The 16,473-nt window shown below is 40.1% G+C and overlaps 1 protein-coding gene across 1 annotated transcript in view; it reads left to right on the forward strand.

Moving 5' to 3' along the window:
- The window catches only part of LOC122792184 (microtubule-actin cross-linking factor 1-like), a gene marked incomplete in the record, with an annotated part of 3,579,694 nt that overhangs the window by 1,548,564 nt on the left and 2,014,657 nt on the right, over positions 1 to 16,473 (forward strand). Inside the window, 1 exon segment of the mRNA XM_044059907.1 lies at positions 1,114 to 1,263. Coding sequence (XP_043915842.1) covers positions 1,114 to 1,263 — 150 coding nt within the window.

Consider the following 16,473-nt stretch of genomic DNA (forward strand, 5'->3'; position numbering starts at 1 on the left):
TATATGTGTGTGTGTGTGAGGGAGTGTAGAATGTCTGGGTGTGAGTTTGCTGTCTTTTTAGGTTTGTGCGATCTTGGAGTTAGTATATATAAGTGGTGGGGTGCAGGGGGGCTTGCCCCCCGCTTACATGTTGTGTGTGTGTATATATATATAAATAAATAAAAAATATAGTATTGTGTGTGTGTGTGTGATTTGCGCTGATCTTTCTTGCAGTACATCCTAGTAGTCTGCCTGCTCTTACATGCTTTTCTCATGTGATTATATATTTTGAAATACGTAAACTGAGTATGTCCAAGGAATTGTTTTCATTTTTTCATTACTTTCTTTCTAAAGAGTATATCTAAACCCTCAGTGTTGCGGCCTTTGGTTTCCCACCTTCATTTTGTTTGTCTTTACTTTTTTCAATAAACTCTGGCTACTACATGCTTGATTACATTACTTTTGCCCAATTTCTTTTTATTTCACCTTTCCTTTTCCATACAGGTCCTTGCAAACAGGATCACTTTCCTTTCTGATTATTTCCATAAAACTGTGAATAAAGTCAACGGTGGTGCAGCGGTAGCATTGTCGCCTCACAGCAAGAGGTTCTCCTGTTCGATTCTCTGCTGGAGCACTTTTTGTGTGGAGTCTGCATGTCCTCCCCGCGGGCGAGTGGCTGGCATTCAAAAGACATGCATGAATGGGCGTGCCTTTGTTGAAGGTTGGGCGTCGAGCTGGCACCTCGGCACCGTAAAAATCTACTGCCAATCATTAGCAGACAGGAGTTCCGCTGTGGTGACCCCTAACCGGGAAAAGCCAGAAGAAGAAGAAGACTTGAACCAGTGTTAATTCCTCTCTCAAACTATGCTGCTTGAAGTAGTGATGAATAGTTAGTACTTTCCCCTAGTGGACATAGGGGAGAACATGCTGTCAACATTGAGGTTTACATGTTTAGTTAGGACCGTTTGTGTGTATTGAGTAAACAAATGTTATAACTGCACAGATCAAACTTGGCAGAGAAAGAGATGCAAAATCATGCAGTGCAGGGAAATAGACATTTTGTCTGTTGAAGTGGCTTTTTTAGTTTATTCCTTTGCTTGAAGGCACAATAATCTTACCATTTTTTTTTGTTAGGCCAAAGTCATGAGTGAACATGAAGGGCTGCACGGAAGACTTAAGACACTGTTGGACTGGGTCTCTGACACAACAAAGTCCCTGGATGAAACTCAGTTTAGTATCACAGATGACACCAGGACACTGAAGCAATGTGTGCAGCAGTACAAGGTAAAAGGAGGCCATGCTAGTGGCTATAATTTTGTAAGTCTGACTGATTGTTGCAAAACATTTTATATCGCTTGTTTGTGGTACCTTCAAAGGTAACATCCTGAACTATCAGAACTCCTGGTTTATTTGCATGACATTATTATTCTAAGAGCAATATCTTGTATGCCATTGCTATAACAAATACTTGTATATGTAGTGCAGTTTTAAAACTATCTTAATTCAGGATTAAAGATGTCATGCCGTAATGTAAATCACTCATTTTCACTTTCTACATTGTGACTTGAAATTAAATAAGTAACCAAATAGCTCCAGTGGTGTAGCGGGATAAAGACCTGACCATGGCCCAGACTGCCTGAGCTGGATTAGTGGCTTGAGCTGACAAGGAGCAGATGTCCATCCTGGGGAGCAGAACATAGGAACAATTCAAATGTGCATCTCCATGGGGGGTGCTTTGGCTCACCAAACCACCCATTGCATGTTCTTGCAAGGCAAAGGCTTTGTTCATAAACCTGAGTAAAACTGACCTTAACAAACTTTCAAGCTGCTATAATCACATTGCTAGATTTGCTACTGGTGCAGTCTACAGAACTCATCACTGTGTTAACCTAAATCAGCTAGGGTGGCTTGAACTGCCTAACCTGCTTCAGGTTAACCAACTGAATGCAAGGTTCTGTACCACCCCGACAATACACCTGTACTTATAAACCTCATCACCCCCTACAGTAACCTCAAGACACTTCGCTCATCTGACAGACTACTGCTACAGACTTTCAAAACTCGCAACTCATCTGGGGAATCTCTGTTTGCCAACTCTGTTGGCAAAACTTGGAACTCTCTTTCTACTGACCTTTCTTCAGAACACACACTAACTCAATTCAATAAAAGTCTAATTCAGTACTTTAAAAAGTGTTGGCTATGTCCTTGTTCTATTCATGACTAAGTCTTACCCATAATCAAGTGCTAAAAGAGGACTTCATGCCATGCTTGACTGCATTCTAGCTGTTATGTCTGTAATCTATTAGATGTTCTTCGTGTTTCACTGTTGCAGTCATAACTGTAGGGTGTTCCTGCCGGCAGGCAGCCCGAGGTCGGCCAGAATTCCAAAGTCTGGGTCCGGCGTCAGCTGTACCAGCAAGTACCCTGACGTCAGAATGCAGAGGTATAAAGCTGACAGCCGACGCCATCTTCTCCAGTCTTTCTTGCCGTGCGGTGGAAAGCAGCTCGCAAGTCGTTGGTTGGCGTATTCAGGACAACGTGATTTGATTGTCGTCGGTCCAAAGTTTTCTACTTCTCTTCTCAAGCTAAGTACCCCGTTGGGGAAACTTTTTTCTTGCTCCTCCGATGTCAGAAAAAGTTAATTGTATAACAAATACCTCATAAAGATTTCCACTCTTACTGTCTGCCTTGCTTAGGCCCTGACCACGATGTTTCTTGCTGTCGGTTCTGTGCCAGGTTTAATTCTCACACTATCAAGCGTAGGTACGATTGGGCCTTGAATTATTTCGGTAGACGATTTAATTATAGGATGTCATCGGATACTTTACAGACAACCGGAATTCAAAAGAAACGCAAGGACAAGGATAGGCCTCCGAGGTCCAAACAAGATACTTTGCAGCCGGAGCTAGCTTCGGGTTTGGCGGTCGTCAGTGAGGTGCTTTTGCAGCCCCTGTCGTCCGCCACTTCGGAACTGATGGCCGACACGGACTCCCATGGGGAGCCTTCTAGGCCTAGTATTTTATCTGCTGCAGGACCTTCGGACGTCGCTCCTTCAGATGGGTCTGGAACCGCTGTGCAGGTACCGGCTTCTGGGGGGGTTTTCAGGCCTTCTCATATCACTATTTCTACAAAGACAAAGGCAAAGTCAAAGATTCCTGTTAAACCAAGGGTTTCTTCTCAAGCTTCCTCTGATACAGCTCCCAAGTCCCAGAAGCAATTACTACGGATAGCTGAAGATTTACTGACAATGATTAGGGGGTTCTCACCCTCCTCCAGAAAAAAGGCCTAGACAGGATATTCCTTATGATTCATCTGATCAGGCTTCTGTGTCTTCTGTCTCTTCCTCTGACCAGGATTATTCTTTTCCTCCTTATGAGGATTCTGATGCAGAAGACTCTATTCCCTCTGCTTCTCCCCCTGAAGATTTCTCTTTTGGGGAAACCTTACATGAGATGAGGGAGCATTTTCATTGGGAAGGTCAGGATTATTCTGCTTCCAAGAAGAGACTTAGGGAATTTCTCCTTCTCCCTCAACACAGACCATTGGCTATTCCTCCTGTACTTGATATTGTGGATGATGCTTTTTCTGAAGCTAAGCTGAATCCTGATTCCTTGCCTCCTGCTCCTTCTAAGCCTGATAGATTTTACAGAGTCCCTGACTCCCATCAATTCTTATTTAAGAACCCTGCTGCTGATCCTGAAACCATTTCTCAGGGTTCTAGGGCTGCTAAGGCCGCTTCATCTAAAAATCCTATTCCCTCGAAAAAGGATTCTCGTGCTTTGGACAGGTGGGGCAAAAAGGTTTACACTTCTGCTACTCTTTCTATTAGAGCTTCAAATTGCCAGTTCCACATGTTCAAGTGTCAGCAATTTCCTTTGTCTGTTTTAAAGCAAAGGCTCTCTACCTTTCCTGCATGTGCAGAGGACAAGGAATTACAGGATGTATTGCATGCAACTGAACAAGTTAGCAAACCTAGTTTACATTGTGGTTTTGATGCCTTGGAAGCTTCTTGCAGGGCCGCAGCCTCTGGTACTGTTATCAGGAGACATGCTTGGCTTCGTGAGCAGAATTTACCTGAGCAGGTTAAGGCTAAACTGTTAGATGCCCCGGTTCAGCATGGTGTTTTATTTGGATCCAAGGCTGAGGAGGTTATTAAAAAGATGGAAGAAAAAGCAAAATCTATGCAGACTGTCAAAGATTTTTTACAAGTTCAGCCTCCTAGATTTTCTAGAAATTGGCCCTCCAAAAATTGGTCCTTTCCCCCGTCTGACAGGCTCAAAGGGGAAGATATAGATGCTCCAGAGGTCGGGGGCAGGCTCAGGCCTCTTACAGGTCAAGACAATGGACTGCTTCTTCACCTAGAAGGGGAGAAGACAGACCTCAATCACAAAAGAAGCAGACCCAATGACTCTCTCCGTTGGGCTACAGGTCCTCCTTGCCTGGAAGCCCCTCTCGGAGGAAAACTTTCTCTTTTCTACCAAAATTGGACTCGTATTACCCAGGACAAATGGGTTTTAGAAGTGATTTTAAGAGGCTACAAATTCCACTTTCATACTCTGCAAAGGTCTTCGGGTTGGCCGGATCTGCCAAAACATCAATGGTCAGAGGCCTTAAATCAAGTGGACACTTTATTGGCCATGAGAGCCATAGAACCTGTTCCACTTCCAGAGATGGGAAAAGGCTTTTACTCAAGACTATTTCTGGTCCCAAGGAAACAAAACTCATGGAGACCTATTCTGGACCTCTCAGTATTAAATACCTTTTTGGAGATTCCAAAATTCAAGATGCTTACTCTGCAACAACTTCTTCCCCTGCTCTCCCAGGATGCTTGGATGGTGACATTGGACCTGAAGGAAGCCTATTTACACATTCCCATCAGACAGGAACGCAGAAAATACCTCAGATTCAAGGCAGGTTCGAGACACTTTCAATTCTCTGTACTGCCCTTTGGCTTATCTACTGCGCCCAGAGTCTTTACCAAGTGTCTGGCTCCAGTAGTAGCTTATTGCAGACTCCAAAGGATTCAAATTTACCCCTATCTGGACGACTGCCTTATTCAGGCGGACAGCAAGGATCTTTTACTTCAACATCTGCAGTTTGTTCAGCGTCTTCTACTTCAGGGATTTTCAGTGAACACAAAAAAGTCACATTTGATCCCCTCTCAACAAATGATCTTTTTGGGAGCTCTTCTAAACACAAGCTTACAAAGGGCCTTCCTTACTCCAGAAAAGCAACTACAGCTGGCATCAATTTTCAAGACCTTGGCTACTCTAACTCAGCTCACTGCAAGGAAATTCCTGCAGACATTGGGCTACATGGCTTCTTGCATCCTGTTGATCCCAAATGCAAGGCTTCATATGAGAAAACTTCAATGGTACCTAAAGAGTGTATGGTCTCAGCATTACCACAGCCTGGAAACAATGATACCTCTGATTCCCTGCCTCCAAAAAGAGTTCCTCTGGTGGTCCAAGGCTTGTGCTTTAAATGAAGGGAATCCCTTTCGTCTACCTCATCCTGCTCAGATCATAACCACAGACGCCTCGGACTATGCTTGGGGAGCTCATTACCTAAACAAATGCCAGCAGGACTATTGGACAGAGAATCATATTCACTGGCACATCAACTTGAAGGAAATGTTGGCAGCCCAAAATGCTCTTCTAGCCTTCCAGAGTCTTTTGCAACCAGGCCATCTACTGATTCGCACAGACAATACCACAGTCATGTGGTATATAAACAAGCAGGGGGGCTCTCACTCATACCCCCTTTGCAGACTAGCCATGAGTTTATGGGACACAGCTCTAAATCTGAATCTGCATCTTCAAGCTCAATTCATTCCAGGAAAACAGAATCTCTTAGCAGACAGCCTAAGCAGAAATCTTTTGGATCCTCACGAATGGATGCTGGACCCCAACTTATTCAGCAGGATTACGGCAGTTTGGGGTTGCCCCCGGATAGATCTGTTTGCATCTCATCTCAATCATCAGCTGCCTCTATTTTGCACCAGGTCCTTCCACAAAACAGCTTGGAAAGTGGATGCCCTGTCTTTCAGTTGGAGGAATCTTTCGGGATATGCCTTCCCTCCTCTTCCTCTTCTGCCTCGGGTGTTACTGAAAATAAAACAGGACAAACCCAAGATTATCATTTTGGTAGCTCCAAATTGGCCTCGGCAGTTTTGGTATCCAACTTTGACACCTGTTCTTGGAACCTCCATGGATTCTGCCTCTGTTTCCTTCTCTTCTGTCCCAGCATCAGGGTCAGATGCTACACTCTCAAATCAAGACTCTTTGCCTGGCAGCTTGGCTCTGCAAGGGCCTTTGATTCATTCTGCTTTTCCCAAACAAGTTTTGGATATTCTCTTAGAAGCTAGGCGCCCTAGCACTAGAAAATCTTATACTTCTAAATGGAATAGATTTTGTATTTGGATGCGGGATCAAGGTTCTGATCCTCTTTTGCCTGACATTTCTTCCATTTTACTTTACCTCTCAGACCTTTTGCTTAAAGGCCTCTCCTTTTCTTCCATTAAAATTCATGCCTCTGCTATCTCGGCTCATAACATCACTGATCCCCCCCATCTTCTCTCACCAGCTGGTGAGACAATTCTTGAGAGGGGCTAAGAATTTAAGACCTCCCAGAACTCCTCCTGTTCCTGCTTGGGATCTTAATTATGTTTTGGAGAAGCTTACTTTACCTCCCTTTGAGCCTGCTGCTGCTTCGGATATCAAGTTCTTATCCTGGAAGACAGCTATTTTATTAGCATTGACTTCTGCAAGAAGGGTGTCAGAGTTGCAAGCTCTCATGGCTGTGGAACCATATCTTATTTTCCACCAAGACAGAGTTGCCTTGTACCAATCCTACATTTATGCCTAAGGGGATTTCTAAAGTGGCTTTAAATCAGACTATTCACCTTCCTACTTTCTTTCCAAATCCTCAAAACAAAAGGGAGAGGATTTTACATTCATTGGACGTACACAGACCACTTGGTTTTACCTGGACAGAACTAAAGATTTCAGAAAATCTGATCAGTTGCTTATCTCTTATGCCTCCAGTTCACTAGGCAAGGCTATTTCTAAGCAAACTATTTCCAAATGGATTGCTCATGGGATAAGGTTTTGTTACTCTCACTTTGGGAAGCAGATTCCAGGTACTGTTAGAAGTCATTCTACTAGAGCAGCTGCCACTTCAGCAGCTTTTCTCAGAGGAGTTCCTACCAAGGACATTTTGGAAGCTGCCACTTGGAGTTCAATGCATACTTTTTCTAAGCACTATAATCTCCCTTTGTATTCTAAGTCTAGGGCAGGTTTTGCCTCTGCTGTCTTGCAGGGTCTTCTGGCTGCCCCTTCTTCTGCATAACCTCCTCCCTCATCACAGCTTTGGGATTCCACCCTACAGTTATGACTGCAACAGTGAAACACGAAGAACATAGTACAGTTGTGTACACATACCATAAATGTAGATGTTCGAGTGTCTTCACTGTTGCAGTCGGTGTTTCCCTCCCACTTATCCCCTCTTATTTTTTGCTTGTTCTATCTTCCTCTTCTTTTGTGGTGTATTTGTGCTTCCTTTTGGTTATTTTGGGGGACTTCTGACATCTGGGGCAAGAAAGACTGGAGAAGATGGCGTCGGCTGTCAGCTTTATACCTCTGCGTTCTGACGTCAGGGTACTTGCTGGTACAGCTGACGCCAGACCCAGACTTTGGAATTCTGGCCGACCTCGGGCTGCCTGCCGGCAGGAACACCCTACAGTTATGACTGCAACAGTGAAGACACTCGAACATCTACATTTATGGTAGGTGTACACAACTGTACTTTCTACTACTGAGTCTGTTTGACATTAAATATCCTTTTAATGTAGGTATCACTGCCCTGAATTTGCAAACTTCGTTTATATGTAATTATGCAGTTATATAATTGTTTGTTCTGTGTACGTCTGGAGCTTTTCTCCCTGGGCCTGTGCTGAAAAAGGACATGTATCCAGTCAGACTATCCCAGTCAACAAATGTAGAATAAATAAGTAAAATAAATTGTGTGCCCCTACAGTGATTGGCACATCACCCAGCCCCTGAAAGGGGTTATGCCATATAAAAAAAATGTCCTTGTAACTTGGATGCTGGTGAGAACACACTCAAGAAAGAAAATTAATTTACAGTTGCATGAATGTTAGCCAGCTTTGGACAGTTCTCACTTGAACACTAGACAAGCATTTCTGATTCAAGTGTGGCTTGATGGTCTCTGGGCACAGGGGCAAAAAGAACTTAAAAAAATATCAGTCAACTAAGTTATTGCATTTTGTTCTCCCTTCATGTACTTGTGTCCAGTGAGACTCAATTGGTTAACAGATGTCTTAGAAGACAATACTCAGGAGAATCTAAGTCTGCTGTTTCAGATGGTATGCTGTGAATTTTAAGACCGAGTTTGTTGCAGATGGCTTCAGTTAGTCGAGTGAAACTTGATTATGAAATATAAATTATGCACTTATTGACTCATTCTCCATTACCCTCGTATCTCAAATTTCACATTTTTGTAGCGTTTCTTGTATATTACTACACTGAGTTTTAGTGAAAGGTGGATAATTGCAGTGACTTTGTTATAGACATACTTTCTGCCTATGCCTCAGAACCCATAAAAAATGAATTCTGCATAAAACGATTTGTAGTATGGGGAGTGCCATGATTACACTTCAGAAATGGAAAAAAGATGAACCTTTCATGTGCTTCTGTAGTGTGAGACCCAACTGTAACACCACTTTCAAAGGTGTGTAACATTTGTTACACAACCTCTAAGCACTGTTACATTCTGGTGTCAGGAAAGAGACTTTCCTTCACACGCAACTGTCCCTGAATGTCTTTCCTCATACGTATATGGAAGTTTACAGACATCAGTCTTGAAGTGACTTATTTAAATTAGTGCAGTATTTCAAAACTGTCCCTGACTTTTTCCTGCAATTACATTTACTTGCTGTTTATGGGACAGAATTCACTAAGTGCTTTACTGTCTATCAAAGCTGGCAAAACACTTCAACTTTTTTTTCCCCCCTGTAACTGGTAGTACATGGAGTAGATAAAACTCCATGCTATACAAAATTTATCATTGGGTCTCACTGATCATAACCGGTTGTGTCAAACACATAACATGGGTACGATTGGAGACCCAATCATAACCCTCTGTTACGTCCACCTGTTCATCTGTTATTCACTGTACTTCAGACCTCTGTTCCACAATACTCTTCTACCAGCAGATAATTTTATCTCCAATATTGCCCTTGGGCAATATTCGCTGTACTTATTCTGTTACTTCCCTCAAGAACGCCTTCTTTTATTTCTAATATCACTCAGTCACTATTTTCCTGTTCTCACTGGTCCATACTTACTTGCCTTTTCTGTTCATATTCCTTGTAAGTCTGTGGCAAAGTTTTTCATTTGACACTCAGGTTTTCATATACATTCTTCATCTTTTTCCCATATATTTCATCAATAAATGATTCTCCTACTTTTTGCCCAGTGTAAGTTCTTAGTGCAGCGATCATCCTTCACTTTGTTTATGCCTCTGCTCAACTATTTACCTCACCCACACATCCCATCATGTCATTTTCATTATATCTTCTTTCTCCCTCAACATATTTAAAGAAATTACACTGTCATAAATCTTTAGACCACAACCCATGTCAGGTAAGACAATTTTTGTCACTTTTTGCAGTTTTAAAACTCTTCGCTATGGAACTTTTGAATGAAACAACCATCTACCAGCACATCATAGCACAGCACATGCAGTCTTCCAAAAAAAGATAGAATTTATTCTTAATTTTCTGCAAGATCTGTTCTTGAGCAGAATAAATCTAAATTTTAGATCCGATTAATCAGAATGGTCACTGCACTTCAGGAACTTATAGCTTTTTTTAACCTAGTAATAACCTTTTTTACTACACCAACATTTTGAAGAAGTGTTGGAATATAATTACCAAGGTTAACTGGAATTTAAAAATGCAAATGTGTGGAACCTGTGAGACAAACTGTTATATCTTGGAAAACCCTTATCTTGTGCCAGACCCTATCATCATTATAATCTGTGGTAATCTCTTCTATGATCTGTTTAACTTATCATGACCATGTGTGTCTTTTAATTTTATGTAAACTTGAGCAATTGCCTCAAACTTATCCTGAATGAAATTAAACCCATTCCAGGTACTGATTTGTTGAGACACAAACCCAGTTTATTCCACTAGCCACAAGTTTTAATGGTAAAATCCACAAAAATCCAAAAATGTAATCTTCTCTAGCCAAGCCATATGAGGCTCAAAAGACCTCGCATGTTAAAATCTCATCTTGATGGATCATTTAAGTTCCTAACCTTAAAGAAGGGTTATTGCTCAGCCAGGTTATCTTAATGCCGTCTGTGTGCTCAGAAGAGTTGTAGGCAGCACAGCTAGTGTAGGGAATGCCAGTTTTGTTGAATTCTCAGTGGAGGTATCTGTCAGCTAGATTGATAACACAATACTCTACTTGTGTCAGGTGTACAGGTGAAAAAACCTGCAAAGTTTGACCAAAATATTGGTCAGGAGCTATTTCCATTTAAATAAATGAATTTACCTACTACAAGTAATATGTTGCAGAGTTGCATTCTTAAGCACACACAATTTATAAATGTGTGTACTAGATGGAATGCCGCAGTTAGCTGAATAGTTTTGAACAGATTCCTTGCCTTGTTAGGCATTTATCTATGCAGTTAGTATATAACCCATCACTGAGACGCTGTAGTGAGATGAGTTTAGGAGAGTGCAAAGCTCACTTTTTGTTTCACTTTGTTTTTTCTAAGCATTTACTGCTGGTGCCCTGTTGCTTTCCACCATTTGCTGTGTCAGGTTGACCTTTGGCAGTCTGCATAGAAGGCATAAAGGAAACAGAAGTGTCCCAGTATGACATAGTTCTGATAGTAGGAAAGGATTTATTTCCTTTGAATTGTCTGTAACCCTACCCACTGCACACAGTTGATGAATGAATTGTGTATGCACATGCTGCCAGCTTTTTACTCAAACTGTGAGTGGTCTGACTTCATTTTTCCTTCACTTTTATTTATTTATTTTTTTTGCCTGAGTTGTAGCCTCGGTCTGTTACAAAAGGGGTGATATCCAGCAGGAAACATTTGCTTTACCTTTTCTGGAGAAAGAAAGCTATTAAAATCTTATTACTTCCTTCATCTGCTAGTCTTCTGTCCTCTGTTTGCAGCTGAAGCTTCGGTCACTGATTTTGAATACTGGAACTTTCCATTTGAGCCAGCAATATAGCTGTGTTTAGTTGCAGACATTTGTAAAGCCTATTTCAGAAACCTGTAAATTATGTTTGATAGCGAAGTACTGCCTCATCTGTCCAGATGAAACTGTTAAAACCTTGTGCTGTATCAGTGTGTGGTGGAATATGTCAGTCTGCATTTCTTGATAACATCATAATGCTCAGACTTCCAAGATGGCTGCACATTGAGTAACAGCTTAATTCTAGCTCTCCCAATGTGAAACTAGAAACTTATCAGACAAAACCAGTGAACCTAGATTTCTAGGTTAATTTCAGTAACTGGCTAGTAAGTGCACTGCCTGATTGCCAGGAAAAAATAAATATAGAGGACCTGAAGACAAATCGGCTACAAAAGGTGACAAAAAACATGGACTGAGAAAAGTACTGTAGCTATTGATCAAAAAGCAGTGCAAGCTCCAGACATGACTTCCAGTAGACCTAGAGGAAAGTATAAGGCAACTGCACACAGACCTGACTAAGATAAGTGAACCACTGATGGAGTATATCAACTCAAACAATAAAAGGCTGAAAATAAATGGAAGAGGCTTTAAAAATATCCTCAGATAAGGTGATGAAACTGCAAAACTCACAGGTTGAAATGAAGAAAAGGCTGGCTGAATATGAGACTGCAGAAGAAGAGGTGTTTCAAAAAATAATAGCATTAGAGGACAGAGCACATAGGGAAAACCTGAGCTTTTCTGCTGTACTTGAGAAACTGGAAGGAACAGACTATTAATTTAATGAAAGCACAAATAAGCAACTTGACTGGTATTCCACAATATGAATTGTTAATTAAAAGGGCATATTATGTGTATGCTCTAAACCTAGCTATGAGAAAACAACCTAGACCTTTAATAGTAAAGATGCAATCTTACCAGCAGAAGGAATTGGTACTGAAAAAAAACTGTGGCAGAAGGACAAAATACTAAAAGGGTGAGACAGCAGAGTGTTTGTGGAGAAAGACTACTCATTATATATCAGGTTGAAGAGTTATTCAGGGAATGTCGAGAAGCAGGCATGAGATTCAAACTGCTGTACCCATCTAACTTCAATATATTTTTCCTTGGAAGAACAAAATCATTTTTTGATGAAGTACAAAAGTTTGTCCAACAAAAAGTGAGCTGTATAAGAAAAGGAGATTATACTTCTTGTTCTTCTGGTAAGAAAACAAACGCAGAGGGAGTGTGCCAGTGAAACCTTTTCCACTGTTTCAATGGAAAATGCTTAAGAGAGGGGAAAACAGCACAAGAGTTGACTAGAAGACTCAAGAGTGTGATGAAAATGAGGCAGAGACAGGGTTTGGGAGAAGGAGATGAACAGGAAAAAAACAAGACAATCTGGAAATATTGGACTTTCTTAGACTTTGTCAAACTTGTAGAGGAATGTAAAGCATATGCCCTACTTCATGTCATTAATGTTATGAAAAATACTCAGGAAAGGGGAAGGGGAGGGAGAAAGTCAACTGTAAGTAAAACAAAAATTTTTCTTCATAGTACTATTTAAATCGTGCATGATTTTCTATGCATGCTATAAATTTTTTCAGTTATTTTTAAGTTTAACGGTGATACTAATGTAAATAGGTGCGCTTATATATATATATATATATATATATATATATATATATATATATATATGGTTCCCTATCAGAAGCCTGAAACACTATAAGCCTGAAAATCAAAATCCTGAAACCAAAAGCCTGAAAATTCAAAATCCCGAAAACCCAAAATCCTGAAACTCAAAATCCTGAAAACACAAATAATGCTAATATGTCACTATAAAGACACTAATATCTACCAACTGACCCTGACCCTAACCCTAAGGTCCGTCACTATCGCACTCACCTGACCAGCCCTAACCCTAACTCACTTAAACGCCCCTAACCCCAATATTTGTCACTATTGCATACATGCCTAACCTGCCCTAACCCTAACTCAAACCGCTAACCCTAACATAAAACCAACCACACTTACCTGAACCCAGCATGACCTAACACCACAGGGCTAACAATAACAAAGCCACAATGACGTCAGTATGTCCATTTTGTGTTTTCAGGATTTTGAGTTTCAGGATTTTGGGTTTTCGGGATTTTGAATTTTCAGGCTTTTGGTTTCAGGATTTTGATTTTCAGGCTTATAGTGTTTCAGGCTTCTGATAGGGAATGATATATATTATATATATATAAATGTTTGCCCTTTACTCTTTTTCCTTGTTCAGTTTTAAGAAATGTAGACATTGCAATGAAAAAAAAAAAGATCTGGTTAAAAGAGCATAACAAAAGAAAAATGAGTTTGCTTTTTCTCATTCGATAGGGGAATGATGACTGAGCCAAGGCCATTACCTCAATCTAGCAACAAGTAACAGACTTTAAGGCAAAGCAAGTAAATAAAAAAGAATATTGAATATTATAAGGCTTTTTTTTCTAGTAAACAGTTTTATGTGTGGTTCTGATGTCTCTACCAGACAATCTGATAAAGAGAAATGGCTTGGAGAAAATGTTTTTTGAAAACATTTCATGTATTTTCCTAGCTGAGAGAGCTGTAAAGATGAGATAAAACCAGAGAGCACTTGATAGAACCCCAGGCTATACCGTGCGTCTTAGCATGGATAACCTTTCTTTTAAGTTAGCTCGAGGCTGTGTGTATGGCTGCCAGTTGGAACATTTGTTCCTATTAGGAGGGTAAAACTTCATTATTTGAAGATGTACATAGTTTTGTGTATTGTTAACTTAATAGGTTTTAGGGGGTATTGGGTTTGTGTGTGTATTTTTGTTTGATGGTTTTCAGTAAAACAAAAAGTTCTATAAGACATGACATAGGCTCAAATGGAGATGACAAGAAACAACTGTATAAAACATTAACTTGCCAAACAATACATGCATGTAACACAAAAAACAAAACTAGACATTTAAAAAAAGCACTGTTATACATAAAAGGTTGGAAAAATGATCTCTCAAAAATGTGATGCTTTCTATAATGTCTTTAAACATTAATGGTCTCTCAGATAAATACAAAAAAGAAAGAGTAGTGAACTATATTAAAAAATGTAAAAAGTGCAAGTAGCTATGCTGCAGGAGACACACTTGGAAAGAACTGAATATGTGAATTTGATAAATGGTTTTGGGATGGTTATTCAGCGGAATACTCATGGCAAAGGAAAAGAGGAGTACCTATATTAATTGCAAGAGGAGTTCCAATAGTAATAGAAGAGGTTAAAAAAGATAATAATGGTAGATATGTAGTACTAAGGGTCTACTGACAAGGGAGGGGGATTACATTGGTATGTATTTATATTCCACCGAAAACTGCTGTAATGGAGCTTAAAAACATTCTGGGAGAAATTATCAGCTTTCAGTAAGGAATATTACTTATTGGTGGGGACTTGAATTTGATTTGCAGTAGTGAAGATGTGTCTAGGGGGCCCAGAAAGGAAAATTTAACAAGGGAGGGTAGATTTTTAAAGAAATTTATGATAATACTTGGCATGGAAGCATAGAAATATGAAAATCAAGAAAAGGTGCAAATGGAAATATTTATGGAAGAATGAAATATGCCAAGGTTAGATGTAGAGTAGGCTCAATTACTAACAGATAAGATAGGAGGTGATGAGTTAAAAATGGTTATGTATAACCAATCTACAGGAAAGTCCCCAGGACTAGATGATATTCCTGTTTAAGTTTGGAAGCTAGAAGGGAAAAACTGCTAAAGATCTGGAAGGTTTTGTTTAACAGTATTTTAAGAGAAGAAGTACCAACATCTTGGAGAAAGCAGTGGTAGCTGTAATACCTAAAGAGGGTATCAGATCCAGCTTCATACATGCCCGTTTCAATACTAAACAATGGTTATAAAGTGTTTATCTATAATGGCTAGAAGAATGGCAAAAGTGATGCCAAAATTGATAAATATGGATCAATGTGTTTTTGTGGCGGAGTGGCAAACATTTGACATTAACAGAACACTAATGATCCAGACAGAAGCAGACTGTAAGGAAATACTACTGTTAGTGAGTCTTGATGCAGAGAAAACATTTGTCAGATTATGTTGGGACTGAGCAGAGCAATGGAAGCATTTGCATTCCCTGACAAAATTATAAGGTTGATTAGGAGGACAAATGAGGGATCAGAGGTGAAAATTATAGTGGGTGGGGTCCTCACTGATCATCTCTGCTTGAGCAGAGGAACTAGGCAGGGGGTGTCTATTCTCCTCTTTGTTGTTTGCATTATATTAAGAACCACTGGCACAGAAAATAAAGGACTCAGAAATTCAAGGATATAATTGGTATGGTAGTTAAGAAAAGCTGGCTCCATTTGTAGATGACGTTATTTCATATCTGACAAAACCAGAAAGGGACATTACCATGCTGTGGAACATTGATACAGTTTTAAATCTTTTCAGGATACAAAATTAATGAAGCTAAAACAAAGGCAGTACTGGTAAATTATGTACCCACATATTAATTGGTTCAGCATTATCTGTACTTATGGGAACATGATAAAATGAAGTATTGAGGAGTATGCATTAAAATGATTATGGTGTAGCAGCTATGTGGGAAGACACTATACAAAAGATAATAAAAAAACTGAGAAAATAGAAGCTCTGTTGTATGGATATTAATAGTAAGATACAAGCAGTTAAAATGTTTAGTCCCTTTCATCTTGTACACAGGTCAGGCATATATTTATCAACCAGAGGAGAAGTTCTGGATGCAATTAATATGAAGGATTTTATCTGGGAGGTGAAGATGGCAAGAGTCAAGTGGGATAAGCTTATTCTTACAGTAGACTAGGGTGGATTGGGATTACCTGATTTGAAGAGGTATTTCAGAGCAACACAATTACGTCTCCTATACATACCACAAGCAGAAAACTATCATTCAAAATGGAAAGAGAAGAAACAGGGTGGAAGCTTGAGAAATGAGGAGAGGCTAGGATTGTGGATCTAGACCTTTAAGGAGAACAATAATCATGTAGAATGTTGTATTCATCAATTAGCAGAAAGGATTCTAAGAACTAAGAAAGGAGATTCTGTCAGTAGGGATGACTGCAGTTGGGGATACATCCAACAGGAAAGAGGGGACTGGAATTTATTGGAGAAGACTGGCAAAGGAATCAAGCTATTGGGAGCAAATAACTAGAGAGGGAAAGGTAATAGAATGAGAAGATGCCAAGAACTGATTTGGACTGCAGGTTAGAGATGGTCTTCCCTATCAAGGATTG

This window comes from Protopterus annectens, chromosome 1.part2 (assembly GCF_019279795.1).
Source record: "Protopterus annectens isolate FY-2018-M chromosome 1.part2, PAN1.0, whole genome shotgun sequence".
Classification (NCBI taxonomy): Eukaryota; Metazoa; Chordata; order Ceratodontiformes; family Protopteridae; genus Protopterus; species Protopterus annectens.